Raw genomic sequence first — 23,267 nt, forward strand, 5'->3', positions numbered from 1 at the left:
CCTAAGGATAAACTTGTTTTCTCGACTCCACATGCTGCATGTAATTTAGCAGATTCTGCAAAGAGTCACCTCCTTTAGTTGTGGCTTCTTCACTGCAGTGTAGTATTGTACAATTCATGAGATCTTCCTGGAGTAGACTGTTGAAAACCATGGGTTTCACTCTTGCAAAAACAGATACTCTGACAGATTGAAATTCAACACAATTGTGGATGTTACAGAGGTTATGTCAGTAAAGAGGGGATGGCACTTCCTTCAGCAAGGGTTTAACTCACATTTTCACCCTGACTCCTTAAAGCAAAATAATTGGATTAGTTATCCTCATTGAACATAAGCTACAATCTACAGAAGTCACCTAAGAAAGTGATTTATCCCATTTTATTCACCTTCCAAGGATTACATGAATGGGGACATGATCTCTTTCTCCAAATGTTAGCCCAATGCTTTTGCGGTGATGAATTCTGATCAACATGGGAAAAGCTCTCGCCCAAGAGTCGCCCAGCTGTGTGTTCTCCCTTCCTCCTGCCCCTTCCACTTTTACACTATGTTTACAGGAGCTCAGAAAGAGTAGAAAAGAGAAATGAGCTCCACAGCAAATTCCTGGAAGAAAAATCCATCTAAGGCCAGGAGGCTCATGTGGCTCCTTCCTGCAAAGCTGAACCTATAGGGAGCATGGGGTGGGAAAGGCGGCCGTCAGGACACTGATCCTTCCTGGATTTCCCTGGAACTGCTGTCCCAGGCAAGGATGGTGCTGAATATCCTCCTGGATATGTCCCAGGAAGGTCCCTGTTCCCTGGTGTGGGATGGGAGGGGTAGAGGTGGCCATCTCACACTCATCCCGCTCATTCCCCCCTGTCCTGGCCTTGCCCCTGGGGTGTTGACCCCCTTTTAGAGTGTCAAGCCCTGTTCCCACGGGGAGGGACCTTGGTAGCAACCATGTGCATATTAAAACTTTGTTAGGGGCAGGGAGCACTGCTGAGGGAGGGGCTGCTCCTGGTGTCCTGAAAGTCGGCCCTTGCTGAGTGCCAGGGGCTTCCTGCCTGCTGGGCTGGGGGAACACCCTCTCTCAGCTCAGCCCCACAAATTCCCACTGCCCCTTCAAGACAGCATATGCTAGAGACACATCTCCTGCTGCTGTCCCTAGGCAAGGGGGCTTGTGGCTCATGCCAGAGCCTTCTTCCTCCCTGGGGAGCCTCCTCCCAGTAAGGGAGGAGCCCCCCACAGCCCAGGACTCTCCAGCTGAGTCCCCTTAGAGCCAGGCCGCCGTCTGAGCCCCACCTGCCCTGGGCCAAGCTGGGATTGGCGGCCGTCTTGGCCACAGCGACCACAAATAAACGGAGCCTCAAAGCTCTGACGAGAGGAAAAGGGCCAGCAAAGCCTCAGCTCGCAGCACGAGGAGAGCAGACTTCAGGCTGCTCGGGGAACTGCTAAGCAAGGTCCCTGGGGAAAATGTTTTTGAAGGTACTGGGCTCCATCAGTGCTGGTCGCTTTGGAAACATCACCTCCTAAGGGCACAGGAGCAGGCGATGCCCAAATGTGGGAAGCCAAGCAGGCGAGGCAGAAGGCTGGCTTGCCTGGACAGGCATCTTCTCTGGGCAAGAGGATGCAAAAGGAAGCTGTGTGCCCCGTGGAATCCAGGTCAGGAGAAGAATACACAGATGCTTCTAGCCACCGTAGGGAGAAATCTGGTGTGGTGAAAGCTGGTGTGGTGGAGCTGAAGGTGGCCAGAAATGTGGGGCACAATAAAAAGAGGGGTTTTAAATACATTAATGGAAAAAAAGAAAAAACCATTGTAGAAATAACACTGTCTCCTTCCAGGATGTGGATGGTCACCTCACAAACAAGGACAGAGACGCGGCAAAGCTGTTTAAGGTGCATTCTTTGGTTTAAGGTGCCTCTGTCCTCAACGCTCATCCCTCCCTTCCCAGTGGAAAACACTGCACTGGCGTACCAAGGGACACTGCAAAGTCTTTGAAGAGGGCAAGCCCTGCTCAGCAGAAACCAAACCACCCCTGTTTGATGCACAGCATTCCCATCCAAACCCAACACGTGCCAGCTATTGGGAAGAAAGAAAGCGAATCCCAGTCCAAGCCAGAGCAGTGGGAGCACAATGAGCGCTCCTTGGCGAATCCCGATTTATTTAGAGCAGAGGCGCAGCAGAAGTCAGTGAGCTGCTAACAAGAAACTCTTGGTGCCCTCGACAGCCAGTTCAGGAGAGCTCCCCAGAGACAGAGGAACTTCAGCTCCCTTTGTCTCTGGAGGATCTTCTCAGGCACAGAGTACGGGTGTTTCCAGCTGGTAACGCTGAAACGTCCTGGGAGCCGTGGGCTTGACGCTGCTGGCAGCAGCACTCTTCCTGACGTGCCGCTGGCTCCAGGGAAGGATTCCTTGCAACAGGCTGAGCTCCCATTCTTCCTTCCCTGGCCATGTCCATTTTCAGCCATTTGCCGGTTCTGCTGATCCCTGAGGCGGGCTGGGCTGTGATGCCACAAAGGGGCTGAGCGCTGGCGTCAGGCAGGGCTGTGATGACGTCCCAGGGCTGTGCTGGCCGCAGCACTGTGACATCACCGGGCCGGCGCTATATAAGACGGACCAGCGCCCGCAGCTGCCAGTGCAGTTGCGATGGGACGTGCCGGAGCCATGGGTGACGGTGACATCCTGATGACTGCGCTTGTCCTGCTGCTGGCCGCTGTGGCTGTCTGGTGGGCCTTTGGCCACCGGCAACCATGGAGCCGGCAGACGCGGACAGCAAAGAGGAGCAAGCGCCCCAGGGTGCGGCCCAGAGGCTCACGGAGGACGCGAGGAGCCCTTGCGGCTCCCAGGTTCCCCAGGCCTCGGGCGACTCCTCGCAAGCGGCCACGTGCTCCCGCGAGCCCCCTGGGCAGCTCCTGCAGCTGCGGCCCCTGTGTGGCAGTGGCCCAGGAGCTGCAGGAACTGATGCTGCTGCTCTGGGATGGCAAGGGGACGTGTGTGCCGCTCTACTCTGGGATGTGGCAGGCGTTGTGGAAAGAACTGGAGGAGCTGCTGCAGCGAGGCCACCTGCCCTGCTGTGGCTTGTCCAGCTCCTGCAGAAGCCTCCATCCCTTCCAGAGGCTGCTCCCAGCAAGATTCTCCATCCCTGGGAGAGCCTCAAGGCCTGCAAGGATGGCACAGCAGGGGGGAGCCGCCATCCATGCAGGAACCTCAGGCTGTCAGAGCCCCTGCATCCTGCCAGGAGCCTCTGCAATCTCTGACAGCCTCCACCCCTCGCAGAGGCTCAGTGAGACCTGTCAGCCTGCAGAAGGTGCAGAGCCCGTGGACAGGTCTCCCAGCTCCCTTGGACTCGCGGACTTCAACAACACGGGCTCAATCCTGACCATTGACGTGGCAGGGGAAAGCCCAGAAGTCCAAATGGGAGCCCAGCCCGATGCAGGGGAGCCGTCTCAGGAGAAGCTGGCGGAGCAGCAAGCGTCCTGGAGCCGGCAGTGGTCATCCCACAGCGGCCAGGACGCTGTGCCGGTTGTGCCAGCTGGCGACAGCCCGAGCCTGGTGGTGGAGACCAGCCTCCAGACACCAAGGAGGTTCCTCCATCTCCAGGAAGCTGCCCCAAGAGAGCCCTCGACTGCCAGGAAGGGCTTTCTAATAGCAGGTGAGATCTCCTGAGGAGCTGTCTGAGGCACCCCCGGGGCTCTCTAGGGGCACGGCCAGGCCAGGCCAGGGCCCCTGAGAGCAGCCTAGTCGCTGGCTCTTTCCAGTGCCTCTGATGGCACGGCTTGAAAAAGGCCCGTCTGCTTTGCAGCTGCTCCTGGGACGCCCCTGTGTGAAGCCTCGGGCTGTAGCCCCGGCCCTCGTCAAGAGGAGAGTCCAGCCCACGACGCCGGGGACGACGACGGTGCCGCCCTGCCCCGCTGCACTGGGGCTCCTGCAGCCGCCTGTGCGCGCGGCCCTGGCCCAGCTCTGCCGCTCGCCGGCCCGTCGGCCGCCGGGCGGCAGCCACTGCCCGGCGCGCAGCAGGAAGCAGGTGAGAGCAAGGCGGCCCGCGGTGGCCCGGCCCGCTTCCCTGGCGGGCGCTTGCGGGGGGTTCCTGGGCGCAAGGCTGATGGCTCGCTCTTGGCCGCAGGGCAAAAGAAGCAGCTGCAGGAGCTGTACCAGCTGGGCCCGCAGCTGGGCAGCGGTGGCTTCGGCACCGTTTTCTCGGGCATCCGCCTCTCCGATGGGAGCCCGGTGAGTGGCCGCGACACGGCCGGGCGTGGGAGGAGGGGCAGCGGTGGGGAGGGGCAAGGCTGGAGCTCAGCCCTGCTCTCTCGATGGCTTGCAGGTGGCCATCAAACGTGTGGCCCGGGAGAGCGTCCTGCAGTGGGTCGAGCTGGTGAGGGAGCGGGGCCAGCGGGACAGAGCGCTGCGGGGCGGGCAGGGAGAGTCCCGGGGCGCCGATTGGGAGTGGGAGGCGGCGGATGGCGGGGGCAGCGTGGGAGCCGCGGCATCGCGGGCCTGGGCATGCCAAACGCCAGCGGTGGGGCTGGGCAGGGGGCACCCCCAAGCATCCCCTGGGAGGGAGGAAACCCAAGCACCAGGGAGGCTGCGCAAGGGGGCACTGGGGCATCCCAGGCAGGGCGCGGCGCAGCCTCAGGGCAGCACCAGGCCTGCTGGGGGCACTGATTTCCTCCTCCTCACAGCCCGACGGCACCCGCGTGCCCATGGAGATCGTGCTTATGGAGAAGGTGGGCTCTGACTGCCACAACATCATCCAGCTCCTCGACTGGTTTGAGCTGCCTGACAGCTTTGTGCTGGTGATGGAGCGTCCGGAGGCATCGCAGGATCTCCTGCAGTTCCTGCAGGAGCACGAGTTCCTGTGCGAGGAGATGGCGCGCTGGCTTTTCTACCAGGTGCTGGAGGCCGTGCGGCACTGCACCGCCTGCGGCGTCCTGCACCGGGACATCAAGCCAGAGAACCTCCTCGTGGTCCCGGAGAGTGGCGACCTGAAGCTCATCGACTTCGGTTGCGGCACCTTCCTCCAGGAGCAGGTCTTCACGCGGTTTGCCGGTGAGCCCATGGCCTGGGCCCTGCTCCCGGTGCCAGGCACTGCACGGCCCCGTTCCCTCCTGGGCTGCGGCCTTCAGCCAGCTGCCCTTTGGCACGAGGCAGATGCCGTGCTCCAGAAGCCGGCTGCCGGCCCTGCCGACAGAGGGGGGCGGCAAAAGCCAGCTCCCGGCCCCTGGGCTCAGCAGGCCCACAAGGGCCTGGGCTGCTCCGCTGGCCTCCTTTGCCTTGCAGAATGGTTTCTTGCCTTTGGCCAGCTGGCTGGGGGACGCAGGGTGGCCTTGGGGGGGAAGCTGTGGCTGCGGCTGCAGCCCCTGCCTCAGCCAGGAGGCTGGCGCCAGGCTCTGGAAGGCAGCAGCCTGCGCCTGGACAGCGCCGCCTGTCTCCCCTAGGAACGCACGCGTACAGCCCACCCGAGTGGATCTGCCTTGGCTGCTACCACGGCCATGGGGCGACCGTCTGGTCCCTGGGCGTACTGCTGTACGTCATGGTCTGCGGGAGCCTCCCCTTCAGGGACGACCATGACATCGTGCTGGGGCAGCTCTTCTTCTGGCAGCAGGTCTCTCCAGGTTGGTACCCGGCCTCAAGAAGGTGGGCTTTGGCAGATGACGGCGCGCAGCCCGGCGTGGCCCTCACGCAGCTCCGCGGGACGTCGTTCTGCCCTCAAGGGCCGGCCGCAGGAGGCGGCCCGTGCCGACGGGCTCAGCGTGGCACGGGCGGCCGAAGGAGGCGGCCGTGTCCCGCCGTGCCGCTCTCCCGCGCGGGGCAGAGTCGGTCGGGAGGCCGGCGCAGCCCTGAGCACACGCGGCGTGGCCCGGGCCCTGCAGGCGATGGGGGCAGCTGGGCAGGAGACTTCTGTCAGTGACCGGCGCTTTCTGGCTTCTCTCCCCAGAGTGTCAACATCTGATCCAGTGGTGTTTGGCCAAGCACCCTGCGGACAGGCCAGAGCTGGAGGAGATCTTGCGCCACCCTTGGGTGCAGGGCAGGCGTTTTTGATGCCTTGCCGGAGCCTCTGCAGCACCCGCTTTCCGAGTCCCACGCAGGACTGAGGACCCCACAAATAAAACAACAAATCCAATGCGCTGTGTCAAGTCTGGTCCTTGTCAGCAACTTCAGCTAAAGAAACCTCTTGGGAAAAGGGGACATCGGAGTGCTGCCTTCAGTCTTGGTCAAGCTTTCCATGCCTTTCCTCCGGGGTGGTGCTTTTGTGTCTTCAAGCACAGGCTGTAGTGCGGGTAGGAGGCGCTTTACCAAGCCAAGAAATGCAACCAAGGCAAGAAACAACAGCTGCCCTTTCAAAGTGGCAGGGCTTCTTGGCATCTCCTGAAGTGACACACGGGCCTGTGTGTGCATTCCAAGGGTCGGCGGGTTTCAGGGACAGAGACGTCTCCTCTCCAAAGCCCTGAGAAGAATAAGAAGCAGCAGAACGTCATTCCAAGTTGAGCCCCGATGAACTCTTCCTCTTTCTTTCCCTCCCTTTGGCAGCAGGCCAATGCACACCAGGCCTCGTGGCTCATGCCAGAGCCTTCTTCCTCCCTGGGGAGCCTCCTCCCAGTAAGGGAGGAGCCCCCCACAGCCCAGGACTCTCCAGCTGAGTCCCCTTAGAGCCAGGCCGCCGTCTGAGCCCCACCTGCCCTGGGCCAAGCTGGGATTGGCGGCCGTCTTGGCCACAGCGACCACAAATAAACGGAGCCTCAAAGCTCTGACGAGAGGAAAAGGGCCAGCAAAGCCTCAGCTCGCAGCACGAGGAGAGCAGACTTCAGGCTGCTCGGGGAACTGCTAAGCAAGGTCCCTGGGGAAAATGTTTTTGAAGGTACTGGGCTCCATCAGTGCTGGTCGCTTTGGAAACATCACCTCCTAAGGGCACAGGAGCAGGCGATGCCCAAATGTGGGAAGCCAAGCAGGCGAGGCAGAAGGCTGGCTTGCCTGGACAGGCATCTTCTCTGGGCAAGAGGATGCAAAAGGAAGCTGTGTGCCCCGTGGAATCCAGGTCAGGAGAAGAATACACAGATGCTTCTAGCCACCGTAGGGAGAAATCTGGTGTGGTGAAAGCTGGTGTGGTGGAGCTGAAGGTGGCCAGAAATGTGGGGCACAATAAAAAGAGGGGTTTTAAATACATTAATGGAAAAAAAGAAAAAACCATTGTAGAAATAACACTGTCTCCTTCCAGGATGTGGATGGTCACCTCACAAACAAGGACAGAGACGCGGCAAAGCTGTTTAAGGTGCATTCTTTGGTTTAAGGTGCCTCTGTCCTCAACGCTCATCCCTCCCTTCCCAGTGGAAAACACTGCACTGGCGTACCAAGGGACACTGCAAAGTCTTTGAAGAGGGCAAGCCCTGCTCAGCAGAAACCAAACCACCCCTGTTTGATGCACAGCATTCCCATCCAAACCCAACACGTGCCAGCTATTGGGAAGAAAGAAAGCGAATCCCAGTCCAAGCCAGAGCAGTGGGAGCACAATGAGCGCTCCTTGGCGAATCCCGATTTATTTAGAGCAGAGGCGCAGCAGAAGTCAGTGAGCTGCTAACAAGAAACTCTTGGTGCCCTCGACAGCCAGTTCAGGAGAGCTCCCCAGAGACAGAGGAACTTCAGCTCCCTTTGTCTCTGGAGGATCTTCTCAGGCACAGAGTACGGGTGTTTCCAGCTGGTAACGCTGAAACGTCCTGGGAGCCGTGGGCTTGACGCTGCTGGCAGCAGCACTCTTCCTGACGTGCCGCTGGCTCCAGGGAAGGATTCCTTGCAACAGGCTGAGCTCCCATTCTTCCTTCCCTGGCCATGTCCATTTTCAGCCATTTGCCGGTTCTGCTGATCCCTGAGGCGGGCTGGGCTGTGATGCCACAAAGGGGCTGAGCGCTGGCGTCAGGCAGGGCTGTGATGACGTCCCAGGGCTGTGCTGGCCGCAGCACTGTGACATCACCGGGCCGGCGCTATATAAGACGGACCAGCGCCCGCAGCTGCCAGTGCAGTTGCGATGGGACGTGCCGGAGCCATGGGTGACGGTGACATCCTGATGACTGCGCTTGTCCTGCTGCTGGCCGCTGTGGCTGTCTGGTGGGCCTTTGGCCACCGGCAACCATGGAGCCGGCAGACGCGGACAGCAAAGAGGAGCAAGCGCCCCAGGGTGCGGCCCAGAGGCTCACGGAGGACGCGAGGAGCCCTTGCGGCTCCCAGGTTCCCCAGGCCTCGGGCGACTCCTCGCAAGCGGCCACGTGCTCCCGCGAGCCCCCTGGGCAGCTCCTGCAGCTGCGGCCCCTGTGTGGCAGTGGCCCAGGAGCTGCAGGAACTGATGCTGCTGCTCTGGGATGGCAAGGGGACGTGTGTGCCGCTCTACTCTGGGATGTGGCAGGCGTTGTGGAAAGAACTGGAGGAGCTGCTGCAGCGAGGCCACCTGCCCTGCTGTGGCTTGTCCAGCTCCTGCAGAAGCCTCCATCCCTTCCAGAGGCTGCTCCCAGCAAGATTCTCCATCCCTGGGAGAGCCTCAAGGCCTGCAAGGATGGCACAGCAGGGGGGAGCCGCCATCCATGCAGGAACCTCAGGCTGTCAGAGCCCCTGCATCCTGCCAGGAGCCTCTGCAATCTCTGACAGCCTCCACCCCTCGCAGAGGCTCAGTGAGACCTGTCAGCCTGCAGAAGGTGCAGAGCCCGTGGACAGGTCTCCCAGCTCCCTTGGACTCGCGGACTTCAACAACACGGGCTCAATCCTGACCATTGACGTGGCAGGGGAAAGCCCAGAAGTCCAAATGGGAGCCCAGCCCGATGCAGGGGAGCCGTCTCAGGAGAAGCTGGCGGAGCAGCAAGCGTCCTGGAGCCGGCAGTGGTCATCCCACAGCGGCCAGGACGCTGTGCCGGTTGTGCCAGCTGGCGACAGCCCGAGCCTGGTGGTGGAGACCAGCCTCCAGACACCAAGGAGGTTCCTCCATCTCCAGGAAGCTGCCCCAAGAGAGCCCTCGACTGCCAGGAAGGGCTTTCTAATAGCAGGTGAGATCTCCTGAGGAGCTGTCTGAGGCACCCCCGGGGCTCTCTAGGGGCACGGCCAGGCCAGGCCAGGGCCCCTGAGAGCAGCCTAGTCGCTGGCTCTTTCCAGTGCCTCTGATGGCACGGCTTGAAAAAGGCCCGTCTGCTTTGCAGCTGCTCCTGGGACGCCCCTGTGTGAAGCCTCGGGCTGTAGCCCCGGCCCTCGTCAAGAGGAGAGTCCAGCCCACGACGCCGGGGACGACGACGGTGCCGCCCTGCCCCGCTGCACTGGGGCTCCTGCAGCCGCCTGTGCGCGCGGCCCTGGCCCAGCTCTGCCGCTCGCCGGCCCGTCGGCCGCCGGGCGGCAGCCACTGCCCGGCGCGCAGCAGGAAGCAGGTGAGAGCAAGGCGGCCCGCGGTGGCCCGGCCCGCTTCCCTGGCGGGCGCTTGCGGGGGGTTCCTGGGCGCAAGGCTGATGGCTCGCTCTTGGCCGCAGGGCAAAAGAAGCAGCTGCAGGAGCTGTACCAGCTGGGCCCGCAGCTGGGCAGCGGTGGCTTCGGCACCGTTTTCTCGGGCATCCGCCTCTCCGATGGGAGCCCGGTGAGTGGCCGCGACACGGCCGGGCGTGGGAGGAGGGGCAGCGGTGGGGAGGGGCAAGGCTGGAGCTCAGCCCTGCTCTCTCGATGGCTTGCAGGTGGCCATCAAACGTGTGGCCCGGGAGAGCGTCCTGCAGTGGGTCGAGCTGGTGAGGGAGCGGGGCCAGCGGGACAGAGCGCTGCGGGGCGGGCAGGGAGAGTCCCGGGGCGCCGATTGGGAGTGGGAGGCGGCGGATGGCGGGGGCAGCGTGGGAGCCGCGGCATCGCGGGCCTGGGCATGCCAAACGCCAGCGGTGGGGCTGGGCAGGGGGCACCCCCAAGCATCCCCTGGGAGGGAGGAAACCCAAGCACCAGGGAGGCTGCGCAAGGGGGCACTGGGGCATCCCAGGCAGGGCGCGGCGCAGCCTCAGGGCAGCACCAGGCCTGCTGGGGGCACTGATTTCCTCCTCCTCACAGCCCGACGGCACCCGCGTGCCCATGGAGATCGTGCTTATGGAGAAGGTGGGCTCTGACTGCCACAACATCATCCAGCTCCTCGACTGGTTTGAGCTGCCTGACAGCTTTGTGCTGGTGATGGAGCGTCCGGAGGCATCGCAGGATCTCCTGCAGTTCCTGCAGGAGCACGAGTTCCTGTGCGAGGAGATGGCGCGCTGGCTTTTCTACCAGGTGCTGGAGGCCGTGCGGCACTGCACCGCCTGCGGCGTCCTGCACCGGGACATCAAGCCAGAGAACCTCCTCGTGGTCCCGGAGAGTGGCGACCTGAAGCTCATCGACTTCGGTTGCGGCACCTTCCTCCAGGAGCAGGTCTTCACGCGGTTTGCCGGTGAGCCCATGGCCTGGGCCCTGCTCCCGGTGCCAGGCACTGCACGGCCCCGTTCCCTCCTGGGCTGCGGCCTTCAGCCAGCTGCCCTTTGGCACGAGGCAGATGCCGTGCTCCAGAAGCCGGCTGCCGGCCCTGCCGACAGAGGGGGGCGGCAAAAGCCAGCTCCCGGCCCCTGGGCTCAGCAGGCCCACAAGGGCCTGGGCTGCTCCGCTGGCCTCCTTTGCCTTGCAGAATGGTTTCTTGCCTTTGGCCAGCTGGCTGGGGGACGCAGGGTGGCCTTGGGGGGGAAGCTGTGGCTGCGGCTGCAGCCCCTGCCTCAGCCAGGAGGCTGGCGCCAGGCTCTGGAAGGCAGCAGCCTGCGCCTGGACAGCGCCGCCTGTCTCCCCTAGGAACGCACGCGTACAGCCCGCCCGAGTGGATCTGCCTTGGCTGCTACCACGGCCATGGGGCGACCGTCTGGTCCCTGGGCGTACTGCTGTACGTCATGGTCTGCGGGAGCCTCCCCTTCAGGGACGACCATGACATCGTGCTGGGGCAGCTCTTCTTCTGGCAGCAGGTCTCTCCAGGTTGGTACCCGGCCTCAAGAAGGTGGGCTTTGGCAGATGACGGCGCGCAGCCCGGCGTGGCCCTCACGCAGCTCCGCGGGACGTCGTTCTGCCCTCAAGGGCCGGCCGCAGGAGGCGGCCCGTGCCGACGGGCTCAGCGTGGCACGGGCGGCCGAAGGAGGCGGCCGTGTCCCGCCGTGCCGCTCTCCCGCGCGGGGCAGAGTCGGTCGGGAGGCCGGCGCAGCCCTGAGCACACGCGGCGTGGCCCGGGCCCTGCAGGCGATGGGGGCAGCTGGGCAGGAGACTTCTGTCAGTGACCGGCGCTTTCTGGCTTCTCTCCCCAGAGTGTCAACATCTGATCCAGTGGTGTTTGGCCAAGCACCCTGCGGACAGGCCAGAGCTGGAGGAGATCTTGCGCCACCCTTGGGTGCAGGGCAGGCGTTTTTGATGCCTTGCCGGAGCCTCTGCAGCACCCGCTTTCCGAGTCCCACGCAGGACTGAGGACCCCACAAATAAAACAACAAATCCAATGCGCTGTGTCAAGTCTGGTCCTTGTCAGCAACTTCAGCTAAAGAAACCTCTTGGGAAAAGGGGACATCGGAGTGCTGCCTTCAGTCTTGGTCAAGCTTTCCATGCCTTTCCTCCGGGGTGGTGCTTTTGTGTCTTCAAGCACAGGCTGTAGTGCGGGTAGGAGGCGCTTTACCAAGCCAAGAAATGCAACCAAGGCAAGAAACAACAGCTGCCCTTTCAAAGTGGCAGGGCTTCTTGGCATCTCCTGAAGTGACACACGGGCCTGTGTGTGCATTCCAAGGGTCGGCGGGTTTCAGGGACAGAGACGTCTCCTCTCCAAAGCCCTGAGAAGAATAAGAAGCAGCAGAACGTCATTCCAAGTTGAGCCCCGATGAACTCTTCCTCTTTCTTTCCCTCCCTTTGGCAGCAGGCCAATGCACACCAGGCCTCGTGGCTCATGCCAGAGCCTTCTTCCTCCCTGGGGAGCCTCCTCCCAGTAAGGGAGGAGCCCCCCACAGCCCAGGACTCTCCAGCTGAGTCCCCTTAGAGCCAGGCCGCCGTCTGAGCCCCACCTGCCCTGGGCCAAGCTGGGATTGGCGGCCGTCTTGGCCACAGCGACCACAAATAAACGGAGCCTCAAAGCTCTGACGAGAGGAAAAGGGCCAGCAAAGCCTCAGCTCGCAGCACGAGGAGAGCAGACTTCAGGCTGCTCGGGGAACTGCTAAGCAAGGTCCCTGGGGAAAATGTTTTTGAAGGTACTGGGCTCCATCAGTGCTGGTCGCTTTGGAAACATCACCTCCTAAGGGCACAGGAGCAGGCGATGCCCAAATGTGGGAAGCCAAGCAGGCGAGGCAGAAGGCTGGCTTGCCTGGACAGGCATCTTCTCTGGGCAAGAGGATGCAAAAGGAAGCTGTGTGCCCCGTGGAATCCAGGTCAGGAGAAGAATACACAGATGCTTCTAGCCACCGTAGGGAGAAATCTGGTGTGGTGAAAGCTGGTGTGGTGGAGCTGAAGGTGGCCAGAAATGTGGGGCACAATAAAAAGAGGGGTTTTAAATACATTAATGGAAAAAAAGAAAAAACCATTGTAGAAATAACACTGTCTCCTTCCAGGATGTGGATGGTCACCTCACAAACAAGGACAGAGACGCGGCAAAGCTGTTTAAGGTGCATTCTTTGGTTTAAGGTGCCTCTGTCCTCAACGCTCATCCCTCCCTTCCCAGTGGAAAACACTGCACTGGCGTACCAAGGGACACTGCAAAGTCTTTGAAGAGGGCAAGCCCTGCTCAGCAGAAACCAAACCACCCCTGTTTGATGCACAGCATTCCCATCCAAACCCAACACGTGCCAGCTATTGGGAAGAAAGAAAGCGAATCCCAGTCCAAGCCAGAGCAGTGGGAGCACAATGAGCGCTCCTTGGCGAATCCCGATTTATTTAGAGCAGAGGCGCAGCAGAAGTCAGTGAGCTGCTAACAAGAAACTCTTGGTGCCCTCGACAGCCAGTTCAGGAGAGCTCCCCAGAGACAGAGGAACTTCAGCTCCCTTTGTCTCTGGAGGATCTTCTCAGGCACAGAGTACGGGTGTTTCCAGCTGGTAACGCTGAAACGTCCTGGGAGCCGTGGGCTTGACGCTGCTGGCAGCAGCACTCTTCCTGACGTGCCGCTGGCTCCAGGGAAGGATTCCTTGCAACAGGCTGAGCTCCCATTCTTCCTTCCCTGGCCATGTCCATTTTCAGCCATTTGCCGGTTCTGCTGATCCCTGAGGCGGGCTGGGCTGTGATGCCACAAAGGGGCTGAGCGCTGGCGTCAGGCAGGGCTGTGATGACGTCCCAGGGCTGTGCTGGCCGCAGCACTGTGACATCACCGGGCCGGCGCTATATAAGACGGACCAGCGCCCGCAGCTGCCAGTGCAGTTGCGATGGGACGTGCCGGAGCCATGGGTGACGGTGACATCCTGATGACTGCGCTTGTCCTGCTGCTGGCCGCTGTGGCTGTCTGGTGGGCCTTTGGCCACCGGCAACCATGGAGCCGGCAGACGCGGACAGCAAAGAGGAGCAAGCGCCCCAGGGTGCGGCCCAGAGGCTCACGGAGGACGCGAGGAGCCCTTGCGGCTCCCAGGTTCCCCAGGCCTCGGGCGACTCCTCGCAAGCGGCCACGTGCTCCCGCGAGCCCCCTGGGCAGCTCCTGCAGCTGCGGCCCCTGTGTGGCAGTGGCCCAGGAGCTGCAGGAACTGATGCTGCTGCTCTGGGATGGCAAGGGGACGTGTGTGCCGCTCTACTCTGGGATGTGGCAGGCGTTGTGGAAAGAACTGGAGGAGCTGCTGCAGCGAGGCCACCTGCCCTGCTGTGGCTTGTCCAGCTCCTGCAGAAGCCTCCATCCCTTCCAGAGGCTGCTCCCAGCAAGATTCTCCATCCCTGGGAGAGCCTCAAGGCCTGCAAGGATGGCACAGCAGGGGGGAGCCGCCATCCATGCAGGAACCTCAGGCTGTCAGAGCCCCTGCATCCTGCCAGGAGCCTCTGCAATCTCTGACAGCCTCCACCCCTCGCAGAGGCTCAGTGAGACCTGTCAGCCTGCAGAAGGTGCAGAGCCCGTGGACAGGTCTCCCAGCTCCCTTGGACTCGCGGACTTCAACAACACGGGCTCAATCCTGACCATTGACGTGGCAGGGGAAAGCCCAGAAGTCCAAATGGGAGCCCAGCCCGATGCAGGGGAGCCGTCTCAGGAGAAGCTGGCGGAGCAGCAAGCGTCCTGGAGCCGGCAGTGGTCATCCCACAGCGGCCAGGACGCTGTGCCGGTTGTGCCAGCTGGCGACAGCCCGAGCCTGGTGGTGGAGACCAGCCTCCAGACACCAAGGAGGTTCCTCCATCTCCAGGAAGCTGCCCCAAGAGAGCCCTCGACTGCCAGGAAGGGCTTTCTAATAGCAGGTGAGATCTCCTGAGGAGCTGTCTGAGGCACCCCCGGGGCTCTCTAGGGGCACGGCCAGGCCAGGCCAGGGCCCCTGAGAGCAGCCTAGTCGCTGGCTCTTTCCAGTGCCTCTGATGGCACGGCTTGAAAAAGGCCCGTCTGCTTTGCAGCTGCTCCTGGGACGCCCCTGTGTGAAGCCTCGGGCTGTAGCCCCGGCCCTCGTCAAGAGGAGAGTCCAGCCCACGACGCCGGGGACGACGACGGTGCCGCCCTGCCCCGCTGCACTGGGGCTCCTGCAGCCGCCTGTGCGCGCGGCCCTGGCCCAGCTCTGCCGCTCGCCGGCCCGTCGGCCGCCGGGCGGCAGCCACTGCCCGGCGCGCAGCAGGAAGCAGGTGAGAGCAAGGCGGCCCGCGGTGGCCCGGCCCGCTTCCCTGGCGGGCGCTTGCGGGGGGTTCCTGGGCGCAAGGCTGATGGCTCGCTCTTGGCCGCAGGGCAAAAGAAGCAGCTGCAGGAGCTGTACCAGCTGGGCCCGCAGCTGGGCAGCGGTGGCTTCGGCACCGTTTTCTCGGGCATCCGCCTCTCCGATGGGAGCCCGGTGAGTGGCCGCGACACGGCCGGGCGTGGGAGGAGGGGCAGCGGTGGGGAGGGGCAAGGCTGGAGCTCAGCCCTGCTCTCTCGATGGCTTGCAGGTGGCCATCAAACGTGTGGCCCGGGAGAGCGTCCTGCAGTGGGTCGAGCTGGTGAGGGAGCGGGGCCAGCGGGACAGAGCGCTGCGGGGCGGGCAGGGAGAGTCCCGGGGCGCCGATTGGGAGTGGGAGGCGGCGGATGGCGGGGGCAGCGTGGGAGCCGCGGCATCGCGGGCCTGGGCATGCCAAACGCCAGCGGTGGGGCTGGGCAGGGGGCACCCCCAAGCATCCCCTGGGAGGGAGGAAACCCAAGCACCAGGGAGGCTGCGCAAGGGGGCACTGGGGCATCCCAGGCAGGGCGCGGCGCAGCCTCAGGGCAGCACCAGGCCTGCTGGGGGCACTGATTTCCTCCTCCTCACAGCCCGACGGCACCCGCGTGCCCATGGAGATCGTGCTTATGGAGAAGGTGGGCTCTGACTGCCACAACATCATCCAGCTCCTCGACTGGTTTGAGCTGCCTGACAGCTTTGTGCTGGTGATGGAGCGTCCGGAGGCATCGCAGGATCTCCTGCAGTTCCTGCAGGAGCACGAGTTCCTGTGCGAGGAGATGGCGCGCTGGCTTTTCTACCAGGTGCTGGAGGCCGTGCGGCACTGCACCGCCTGCGGCGTCCTGCACCGGGACATCAAGCCAGAGAACCTCCTCGTGGTCCCGGAGAGTGGCGACCTGAAGCTCATCGACTTCGGTTGCGGCACCTTCCTCCAGGAGCAGGTCTTCACGCGGTTTGCCGGTGAGCCCATGGCCTGGGCCCTGCTCCCGGTGCCAGGCACTGCACGGCCCCGTTCCCTCCTGGGCTGCGGCCTTCAGCCAGCTGCCCTTTGGCACGAGGCAGATGCCGTGCTCCAGAAGCCGGCTGCCGGCCCTGCCGACAGAGGGGGGCGGCAAAAGCCAGCTCCCGGCCCCTGGGCTCAGCAGGCCCACAAGGGCCTGGGCTGCTCCGCTGGCCTCCTTTGCCTTGCAGAATGGTTTCTTGCCTTTGGCCAGCTGGCTGGGGGACGCAGGGTGGCCTTGGGGGGGAAGCTGTGGCTGCGGCTGCAGCCCCTGCCTCAGCCAGGAGGCTGGCGCCAGGCTCTGGAAGGCAGCAGCCTGCGCCTGGACAGCGCCGCCTGTCTCCCCTAGGAACGCACGCGTACAGCCCGCCCGAGTGGATCTGCCTTGGCTGCTACCACGGCCATGGGGCGACCGTCTGGTCCCTGGGCGTACTGCTGTACGTCATGGTCTGCGGGAGCCTCCCCTTCAGGGACGACCATGACATCGTGCTGGGGCAGCTCTTCTTCTGGCAGCAGGTCTCTCCAGGTTGGTACCCGGCCTCAAGAAGGTGGGCTTTGGCAGATGACGGCGCGCAGCCCGGCGTGGCCCTCACGCAGCTCCGCGGGACGTCGTTCTGCCCTCAAGGGCCGGCCGCAGGAGGCGGCCCGTGCCGACGGGCTCAGCGTGGCACGGGCGGCCGAAGGAGGCGGCCGTGTCCCGCCGTGCCGCTCTCCCGCGCGGGGCAGAGTCGGTCGGGAGGCCGGCGCAGCCCTGAGCACACGCGGCGTGGCCCGGGCCCTGCAGGCGATGGGGGCAGCTGGGCAGGAGACTTCTGTCAGTGACCGGCGCTTTCTGGCTTCTCTCCCCAGAGTGTCAACATCTGATCCAGTGGTGTTTGGCCAAGCACCCTGCGGACAGGCCAGAGCTGGAGGAGATCTTGCGCCACCCTTGGGTGCAGGGCAGGCGTTTTTGATGCCTTGCCGGAGCCTCTGCAGCACCCGCTTTCCGAGTCCCACGCAGGACTGAGGACCCCACAAATAAAACAACAAATCCAATGCGCTGTGTCAAGTCTGGTCCTTGTCAGCAACTTCAGCTAAAGAAACCTCTTGGGAAAAGGGGACATCGGAGTGCTGCCTTCAGTCTTGGTCAAGCTTTCCATGCCTTTCCTCCGGGGTGGTGCTTTTGTGTCTTCAAGCACAGGCTGTAGTGCGGGTAGGAGGCGCTTTACCAAGCCAAGAAATGCAACCAAGGCAAGAAACAACAGCTGCCCTTTCAAAGTGGCAGGGCTTCTTGGCATCTCCTGAAGTGACACACGGGCCTGTGTGTGCATTCCAAGGGTCGGCGGGTTTCAGGGACAGAGACGTCTCCTCTCCAAAGCCCTGAGAAGAATAAGAAGCAGCAGAACGTCATTCCAAGTTGAGCCCCGATGAACTCTTCCTCTTTCTTTCCCTCCCTTTGGCAGCAGGCCAATGCACACCAGGCCTCGTGGCTCATGCCAGAGCCTTCTTCCTCCCTGGGGAGCCTCCTCCCAGTAAGGGAGGAGCCCCCCACAGCCCAGGACTCTCCAGCTGAGTCCCCTTAGAGCCAGGCCGCCGTCTGAGCCCCACCTGCCCTGGGCCAAGCTGGGATTGGCGGCCGTCTTGGCCACAGCGACCACAAATAAACGGAGCCTCAAAGCTCTGACGAGAGGAAAAGGGCCAGCAAAGCCTCAGCTCGCAGCACGAGGAGAGCAGACTTCAGGCTGCTCGGGGAACTGCTAAGCAAGGTCCCTGGGGAAAATGTTTTTGAAGGTACTGGGCTCCATCAGTGCTGGTCGCTTTGGAAACATCACCTCCTAAGGGCACAGGAGCAGGCGATGCCCAAATGTGGGAAGCCAAGCAGGCGAGGCAGAAGGCTGGCTTGCCTGGACAGGCATCTTCTCTGGGCAAGAGGATGCAAAAGGAAGCTGTGTGCCCCGTGGAATCCAGGTCAGGAGAAGAATACACAGATGCTTCTAGCCACCGTAGGGAGAAATCTGGTGTGGTGAAAGCTGGTGTGGTGGAGCTGAAGGTGGCCAGAAATGTGGGGCACAATAAAAAGAGGGGTTTTAAATACATTAATGGAAAAAAAGAAAAAACCATTGTAGAAATAACACTGTCTCCTTCCAGGATGTGGATGGTCACCTCACAAACAAGGACAGAGACGCGGCAAAGCTGTTTAAGGTGCATTCTTTGGTTTAAGGTGCCTCTGTCCTCAACGCTCATCCCTCCCTTCCCAGTGGAAAACACTGCACTGGCGTACCAAGGGACACTGCAAAGTCTTTGAAGAGGGCAAGCCCTGCTCAGCAGAAACCAAACCACCCCTGTTTGATGCACAGCATTCCCATCCAAACCCAACACGTGCCAGCTATTGGGAAGAAAGAAAGCGAATCCCAGTCCAAGCCAGAGCAGTGGGAGCACAATGAGCGCTCCTTGGCGAATCCCGATTTATTTAGAGCAGAGGCGCAGCAGAAGTCAGTGAGCTGCTAACAAGAAACTCTTGGTGCCCTCGACAGCCAGTTCAGGAGAGCTCCCCAGAGACAGAGGAACTTCAGCTCCCTTTGTCTCTGGAGGATCTTCTCAGGCACAGAGTACGGGTGTTTCCAGCTGGTAACGCTGAAACGTCCTGGGAGCCGTGGGCTTGACGCTGCTGGCAGCAGCACTCTTCCTGACGTGCCGCTGGCTCCAGGGAAGGATTCCTTGCAACAGGCTGAGCTCCCATTCTTCCTTCCCTGGCCATGTCCATTTTCAGCCATTTGCCGGTTCTGCTGATCCCTGAGGCGGGCTGGGCTGTGATGCCACAAAGGGGCTGAGCGCTGGCGTCAGGCAGGGCTGTGATGACGTCCCAGGGCTGTGCTGGCCGCAGCACTGTGACATCACCGGGCCGGCGCTATATAAGACGGACCAGCGCCCGCAGCTGCCAGTGCAGTTGCGATGGGACGTGCCGGAGCCATGGGTGACGGTGACATCCTGATGACTGCGCTTGTCCTGCTGCTGGCCGCTGTGGCTGTCTGGTGGGCCTTTGGCCACCGGCAACCATGGAGCCGGCAGACGCGGACAGCAAAGAGGAGCAAGCGCCCCAGGGTGCGGCCCAGAGGCTCACGGAGGACGCGAGGAGCCCTTGCGGCTCCCAGGTTCCCCAGGCCTCGGGCGACTCCTCGCAAGCGGCCACGTGCTCCCGCGAGCCCCCTGGGCAGCTCCTGCAGCTGCGGCCCCTGTGTGGCAGTGGCCCAGGAGCTGCAGGAACTGATGCTGCTGCTCTGGGATGGCAAGGGGACGTGTGTGCCGCTCTACTCTGGGATGTGGCAGGCGTTGTGGAAAGAACTGGAGGAGCTGCTGCAGCGAGGCCACCTGCCCTGCTGTGGCTTGTCCAGCTCCTGCAGAAGCCTCCATCCCTTCCAGAGGCTGCTCCCAGCAAGATTCTCCATCCCTGGGAGAGCCTCAAGGCCTGCAAGGATGGCACAGCAGGGGGGAGCCGCCATCCATGCAGGAACCTCAGGCTGTCAGAGCCCCTGCATCCTGCCAGGAGCCTCTGCAATCTCTGACAGCCTCCACCCCTCGCAGAGGCTCAGTGAGACCTGTCAGCCTGCAGAAGGTGCAGAGCCCGTGGACAGGTCTCCCAGCTCCCTTGGACTCGCGGACTTCAACAACACGGGCTCAATCCTGACCATTGACGTGGCAGGGGAAAGCCCAGAAGTCCAAATGGGAGCCCAGCCCGATGCAGGGGAGCCGTCTCAGGAGAAGCTGGCGGAGCAGCAAGCGTCCTGGAGCCGGCAGTGGTCATCCCACAGCGGCCAGGACGCTGTGCCGGTTGTGCCAGCTGGCGACAGCCCGAGCCTGGTGGTGGAGACCAGCCTCCAGACACCAAGGAGGTTCCTCCATCTCCAGGAAGCTGCCCCAAGAGAGCCCTCGACTGCCAGGAAGGGCTTTCTAATAGCAGGTGAGATCTCCTGAGGAGCTGTCTGAGGCACCCCCGGGGCTCTCTAGGGGCACGGCCAGGCCAGGCCAGGGCCCCTGAGAGCAGCCTAGTCGCTGGCTCTTTCCAGTGCCTCTGATGGCACGGCTTGAAAAAGGCCCGTCTGCTTTGCAGCTGCTCCTGGGACGCCCCTGTGTGAAGCCTCGGGCTGTAGCCCCGGCCCTCGTCAAGAGGAGAGTCCAGCCCACGACGCCGGGGACGACGACGGTGCCGCCCTGCCCCGCTGCACTGGGGCTCCTGCAGCCGCCTGTGCGCGCGGCCCTGGCCCAGCTCTGCCGCTCGCCGGCCCGTCGGCCGCCGGGCGGCGGCCACTGCCCGGCGCGCAGCAGGAAGCAGGTGAGAGCAAGGCGGCCCGCGGTGGCCCGGCCCGCTTCCCTGGCGGGCGCTTGCGGGGGGTTCCTGGGCGCAAGGCTGATGGCTCGCTCTTGGCCGCAGGGCAAAAGAAGCAGCTGCAGGAGCTGTACCAGCTGGGCCCGCAGCTGGGCAGCGGTGGCTTCGGCACCGTTTTCTCGGGCATCCGCCTCTCCGATGGGAGCCCGGTGAGTGGCCGCGACACGGCCGGGCGTGGGAGGAGGGGCAGCGGTGGGGAGGGGCAAGGCTGGAGCTCAGCCCTGCTCTCTCGATGGCTTGCAGGTGGCCATCAAACGTGTGGCCCGGGAGAGCGTCCTGCAGTGGGTCGAGCTGGTGAGGGAGCGGGGCCAGCGGGACAGAGCGCTGCGGGGCGGGCAGGGAGAGTCCCGGGGCGCCGATTGGGAGTGGGAGGCGGCGGATGGCGGGGGCAGCGTGGGAGCCGCGGCATCGCGGGCCTGGGCATGCCAAACGCCAGCGGTGGGGCTGGGCAGGGGGCACCCCCAAGCATCCCCTGGGAGGGAGGAAACCCAAGCACCAGGGAGGCTGCGCAAGGGGGCACTGGGGCATCCCAGGCAGGGCGCGGCGCAGCCTCAGGGCAGCACCAGGCCTGCTGGGGGCACTGATTTCCTCCTCCTCACAGCCCGACGGCACCCGCGTGCCCATGGAGATCGTGCTTATGGAGAAGGTGGGCTCTGACTGCCACAACATCATCCAGCTCCTCGACTGGTTTGAGCTGCCTGACAGCTTTGTGCTGGTGATGGAGCGTCCGGAGGCATCGCAGGATCTCCTGCAGTTCCTGCAGGAGCACGAGTTCCTGTGCGAGGAGATGGCGCGCTGGCTTTTCTACCAGGTGCTGGAGGCCGTGCGGCACTGCACCGCCTGCGGCGTCCTGCACCGGGACATCAAGCCAGAGAACCTCCTCGTGGTCCCGGAGAGTGGCGACCTGAAGCTCATCGACTTCGGTTGCGGCACCTTCCTCCAGGAGCAGGTCTTCACGCGGTTTGCCGGTGAGCCCATGGCCTGGGCCCTGCTCCCGGTGCCAGGCACTGCACGGCCCCGTTCCCTCCTGGGCTGCGGCCTTCAGCCAGCTGCCCTTTGGCACGAGGCAGATGCCGTGCTCCAGGAGCCGGCTGCCGGCCCTGCCGACAGAGGGGGGCGGCAAAAGCCAGCTCCCGGCCCCTGGGCTCAGCAGGCCCACAAGGGCCTGGGCTGCTCCGCTGGCCTCCTTTGCCTTGCAGAATGGTTTCTTGCCTTTGGCCAGCTGGCTGGGGGACGCAGGGTGGCCTTGGGGGGGAAGCTGTGGCTGCGGCTGCAGCCCCTGCCTCAGCCAGGAGGCTGGCGCCAGGCTCTGGAAGGCAGCAGCCTGCGCCTGGACAGCGCCGCCTGTCTCCCCTAGGAACGCACGCGTACAGCCCGCCCGAGTGGATCTGCCTTGGCTGCTACCACGGCCATGGGGCGACCGTCTGGTCCCTGGGCGTACTGCTGTACGTCATGGTCTGCGGGAGCCTCCCCTTCAGGGACGACCATGACATCGTGCTGGGGCAGCTCTTCTTCTGGCAGCAGGTCTCTCCAGGTTGGTACCCGGCCTCAAGAAGGTGGGCTTTGGCAGATGACGGCGCGCAGCCCGGCGTGGCCCTCACGCAGCTCCGCGGGACGTCGTTCTGCCCTCAAGGGCCGGCCGCAGGAGGCGGCCCGTGCCGACGGGCTCAGCGTGGCACGGGCGGCCGAAGGAGGCGGCCGTGTCCCGCCGTGCCGCTCTCCCGCGCGGGGCAGAGTCGGTCGGGAGGCCGGCGCAGCCCTGAGCACACGCGGCGTGGCCCGGGCCCTGCAGGCGATGGGGGCAGCTGGGCAGGAGACTTCTGTCAGTGACCGGCGCTTTCTGGCTTCTCTCCCCAGAGTGTCAACATCTGATCCAGTGGTGTTTGGCCAAGCACCCTGCGGACAGGCCAGAGCTGGAGGAGATCTTGCGCCACCCTTGGGTGCAGGGCAGGCGTTTTTGATGCCTTGCCGGAGCCTCTGCAGCACCCGCTTTCCGAGTCCCACGCAGGACTGAGGACCCCACAAATAAAACAACAAATCCAATGCGCTGTGTCAAGTCTGGTCCTTGTCAGCAACTTCAGCTAAAGAAACCTCTTGGGAAAAGGGGACATCGGAGTGCTGCCTTCAGTCTTGGTCAAGCTTTCCATGCCTTTCCTCCGGGGTGGTGCTTTTGTGTCTTCAAGCACAGGCTGTAGTGCGGGTAGGAGGCGCTTTACCAAGCCAAGAAATGCAACCAAGGCAAGAAACAACAGCTGCCCTTTCAAAGTGGCAGGGCTTCTTGGCATCTCCTGAAGTGACACACGGGCCCGTGTGTGCATTCCAAGGGTCGGCGGGTTTCAGGGACAGAGACGTCTCCTCTCCAAAGCCCTGAGAAGAATAAGAAGCAGCAGAACGTCATTCCAAGTTGAGCCCCGATGAACTCTTCCTCTTTCTTTCCCTCCCTTTGGCAGCAGGCCAATGCACACCAGGCCTCGTGGCTCATGCCAGAGCCTTCTTCCTCCCTGGGGAGCCTCCTCCCAGTAAGGGAGGAGCCCCCCACAGCCCAGGACTCTCCAGCTGAGTCCCCTTAGAGCCAGGCCGCCGTCTGAGCCCCACCTGCCCTGGGCCAAGCTGGGATTGGCGGCCGTCTTGGCCACAGCGACCACAAATAAACGGAGCCTCAAAGCTCTGACGAGAGGAAAAGGGCCAGCAAAGCCTCAGCTCGCAGCACGAGGAGAGCAGACTTCAGGCTGCTCGGGGAACTGCTAAGCAAGGTCCCTGGGGAAAATGTTTTTGAAGGTACTGGGCTCCATCAGTGCTGGTCGCTTTGGAAACATCACCTCCTAAGGGCACAGGAGCAGGCGATGCCCAAATGTGGGAAGCCAAGCAGGCGAGGCAGAAGGCTGGCTTGCCTGGACAGGCATCTTCTCTGGGCAAGAGGATGCAAAAGGAAGCTGTGTGCCCCGTGGAATCCAGGTCAGGAGAAGAATACACAGATGCTTCTAGCCACCGTAGGGAGAAATGCTTCTAGCCACCGTGGTGAAAGCTGGTGTGGTGGAGCTGAAGGTGGCCAGAAATGTGGGGCACAATAAAAAGAGGGGTTTTAAATACATTAATGGAAAAA

General features: G+C 62.9%; 4 protein-coding genes across 15 annotated transcripts; all 4 read left to right on the top strand.

Moving 5' to 3' along the window:
- The first annotated feature begins 2,526 nt into the window (after window positions 1-2,526).
- On the top strand, window positions 2,527-6,094 carry LOC128790253 (uncharacterized). Of its 4 annotated transcripts, none has more exons than XM_053946839.1 (6): window positions 2,527-3,625; window positions 3,776-3,997; window positions 4,097-4,200; window positions 4,295-4,345; window positions 4,653-5,019; window positions 5,409-6,094. In XM_053946839.1, exons 1-6 carry the CDS (start codon window positions 2,620-2,622, stop codon window positions 5,879-5,881), a joined length of 2,223 nt encoding a protein of 740 aa, XP_053802814.1. In that variant the 5' UTR covers window positions 2,527-2,619; the 3' UTR covers window positions 5,882-6,094. The 4 variants fall into 4 exon arrangements, with proteins under 4 accessions (XP_053802814.1, XP_053802813.1, XP_053802816.1 ...); XM_053946840.1 differs by having other exon boundaries at window positions 2,528-3,625; window positions 3,776-4,200; window positions 5,409-5,585; window positions 5,909-6,094; XM_053946838.1 differs by having other exon boundaries at window positions 3,776-4,200.
- A 1,804-nt stretch (window positions 6,095-7,898) lies between these two features.
- On the top strand, window positions 7,899-11,465 carry LOC128790255 (uncharacterized). Of its 4 annotated transcripts, none has more exons than XM_053946844.1 (6): window positions 7,899-8,996; window positions 9,147-9,571; window positions 9,666-9,716; window positions 10,024-10,390; window positions 10,780-10,956; window positions 11,280-11,465. In XM_053946844.1, the coding sequence occupies exons 1-6, from the start codon at window positions 7,991-7,993 to the stop codon at window positions 11,381-11,383; spliced, it is 2,130 nt and encodes a 709-aa protein (XP_053802819.1). In that variant the 5' UTR covers window positions 7,899-7,990; the 3' UTR covers window positions 11,384-11,465. The 4 variants fall into 4 exon arrangements, with proteins under 4 accessions (XP_053802819.1, XP_053802818.1, XP_053802817.1 ...); XM_053946843.1 differs by having other exon boundaries at window positions 9,147-9,368; window positions 9,468-9,571; window positions 10,780-11,465; XM_053946842.1 differs by having other exon boundaries at window positions 10,780-11,465.
- A 1,804-nt stretch (window positions 11,466-13,269) lies between these two features.
- On the top strand, window positions 13,270-16,836 carry LOC128790260 (uncharacterized). Of its 4 annotated transcripts, none has more exons than XM_053946853.1 (6): window positions 13,270-14,367; window positions 14,518-14,942; window positions 15,037-15,087; window positions 15,395-15,761; window positions 16,151-16,327; window positions 16,651-16,836. In XM_053946853.1, the coding sequence occupies exons 1-6, from the start codon at window positions 13,362-13,364 to the stop codon at window positions 16,752-16,754; spliced, it is 2,130 nt and encodes a 709-aa protein (XP_053802828.1). In that variant the 5' UTR covers window positions 13,270-13,361; the 3' UTR covers window positions 16,755-16,836. The 4 variants fall into 4 exon arrangements, with proteins under 4 accessions (XP_053802828.1, XP_053802827.1, XP_053802826.1 ...); XM_053946852.1 differs by having other exon boundaries at window positions 14,518-14,739; window positions 14,839-14,942; window positions 16,151-16,836; XM_053946851.1 differs by having other exon boundaries at window positions 16,151-16,836.
- Window positions 16,837-18,640: 1,804 nt separating this feature from the next.
- On the top strand, window positions 18,641-22,207 carry LOC128790285 (uncharacterized). 3 transcript variants are annotated; one of them, XM_053946899.1, is made up of 7 exons: window positions 18,641-19,738; window positions 19,889-20,110; window positions 20,210-20,313; window positions 20,408-20,458; window positions 20,766-21,132; window positions 21,522-21,698; window positions 22,022-22,207. In XM_053946899.1, the coding sequence occupies exons 1-7, from the start codon at window positions 18,733-18,735 to the stop codon at window positions 22,123-22,125; spliced, it is 2,031 nt and encodes a 676-aa protein (XP_053802874.1). In that variant the 5' UTR covers window positions 18,641-18,732; the 3' UTR covers window positions 22,126-22,207. The 3 variants fall into 3 exon arrangements, with proteins under 3 accessions (XP_053802874.1, XP_053802873.1, XP_053802875.1); XM_053946898.1 differs by having other exon boundaries at window positions 21,522-22,207; XM_053946900.1 differs by lacking the exon at window positions 20,408-20,458.
- The last annotated feature ends 1,060 nt before the right edge of the window (window positions 22,208-23,267 follow it).

This window comes from Vidua chalybeata, chromosome 6 (genome assembly GCF_026979565.1).
Source record: "Vidua chalybeata isolate OUT-0048 chromosome 6, bVidCha1 merged haplotype, whole genome shotgun sequence".
NCBI lineage: Eukaryota > Metazoa > Chordata > Aves > Passeriformes > Viduidae > Vidua > Vidua chalybeata.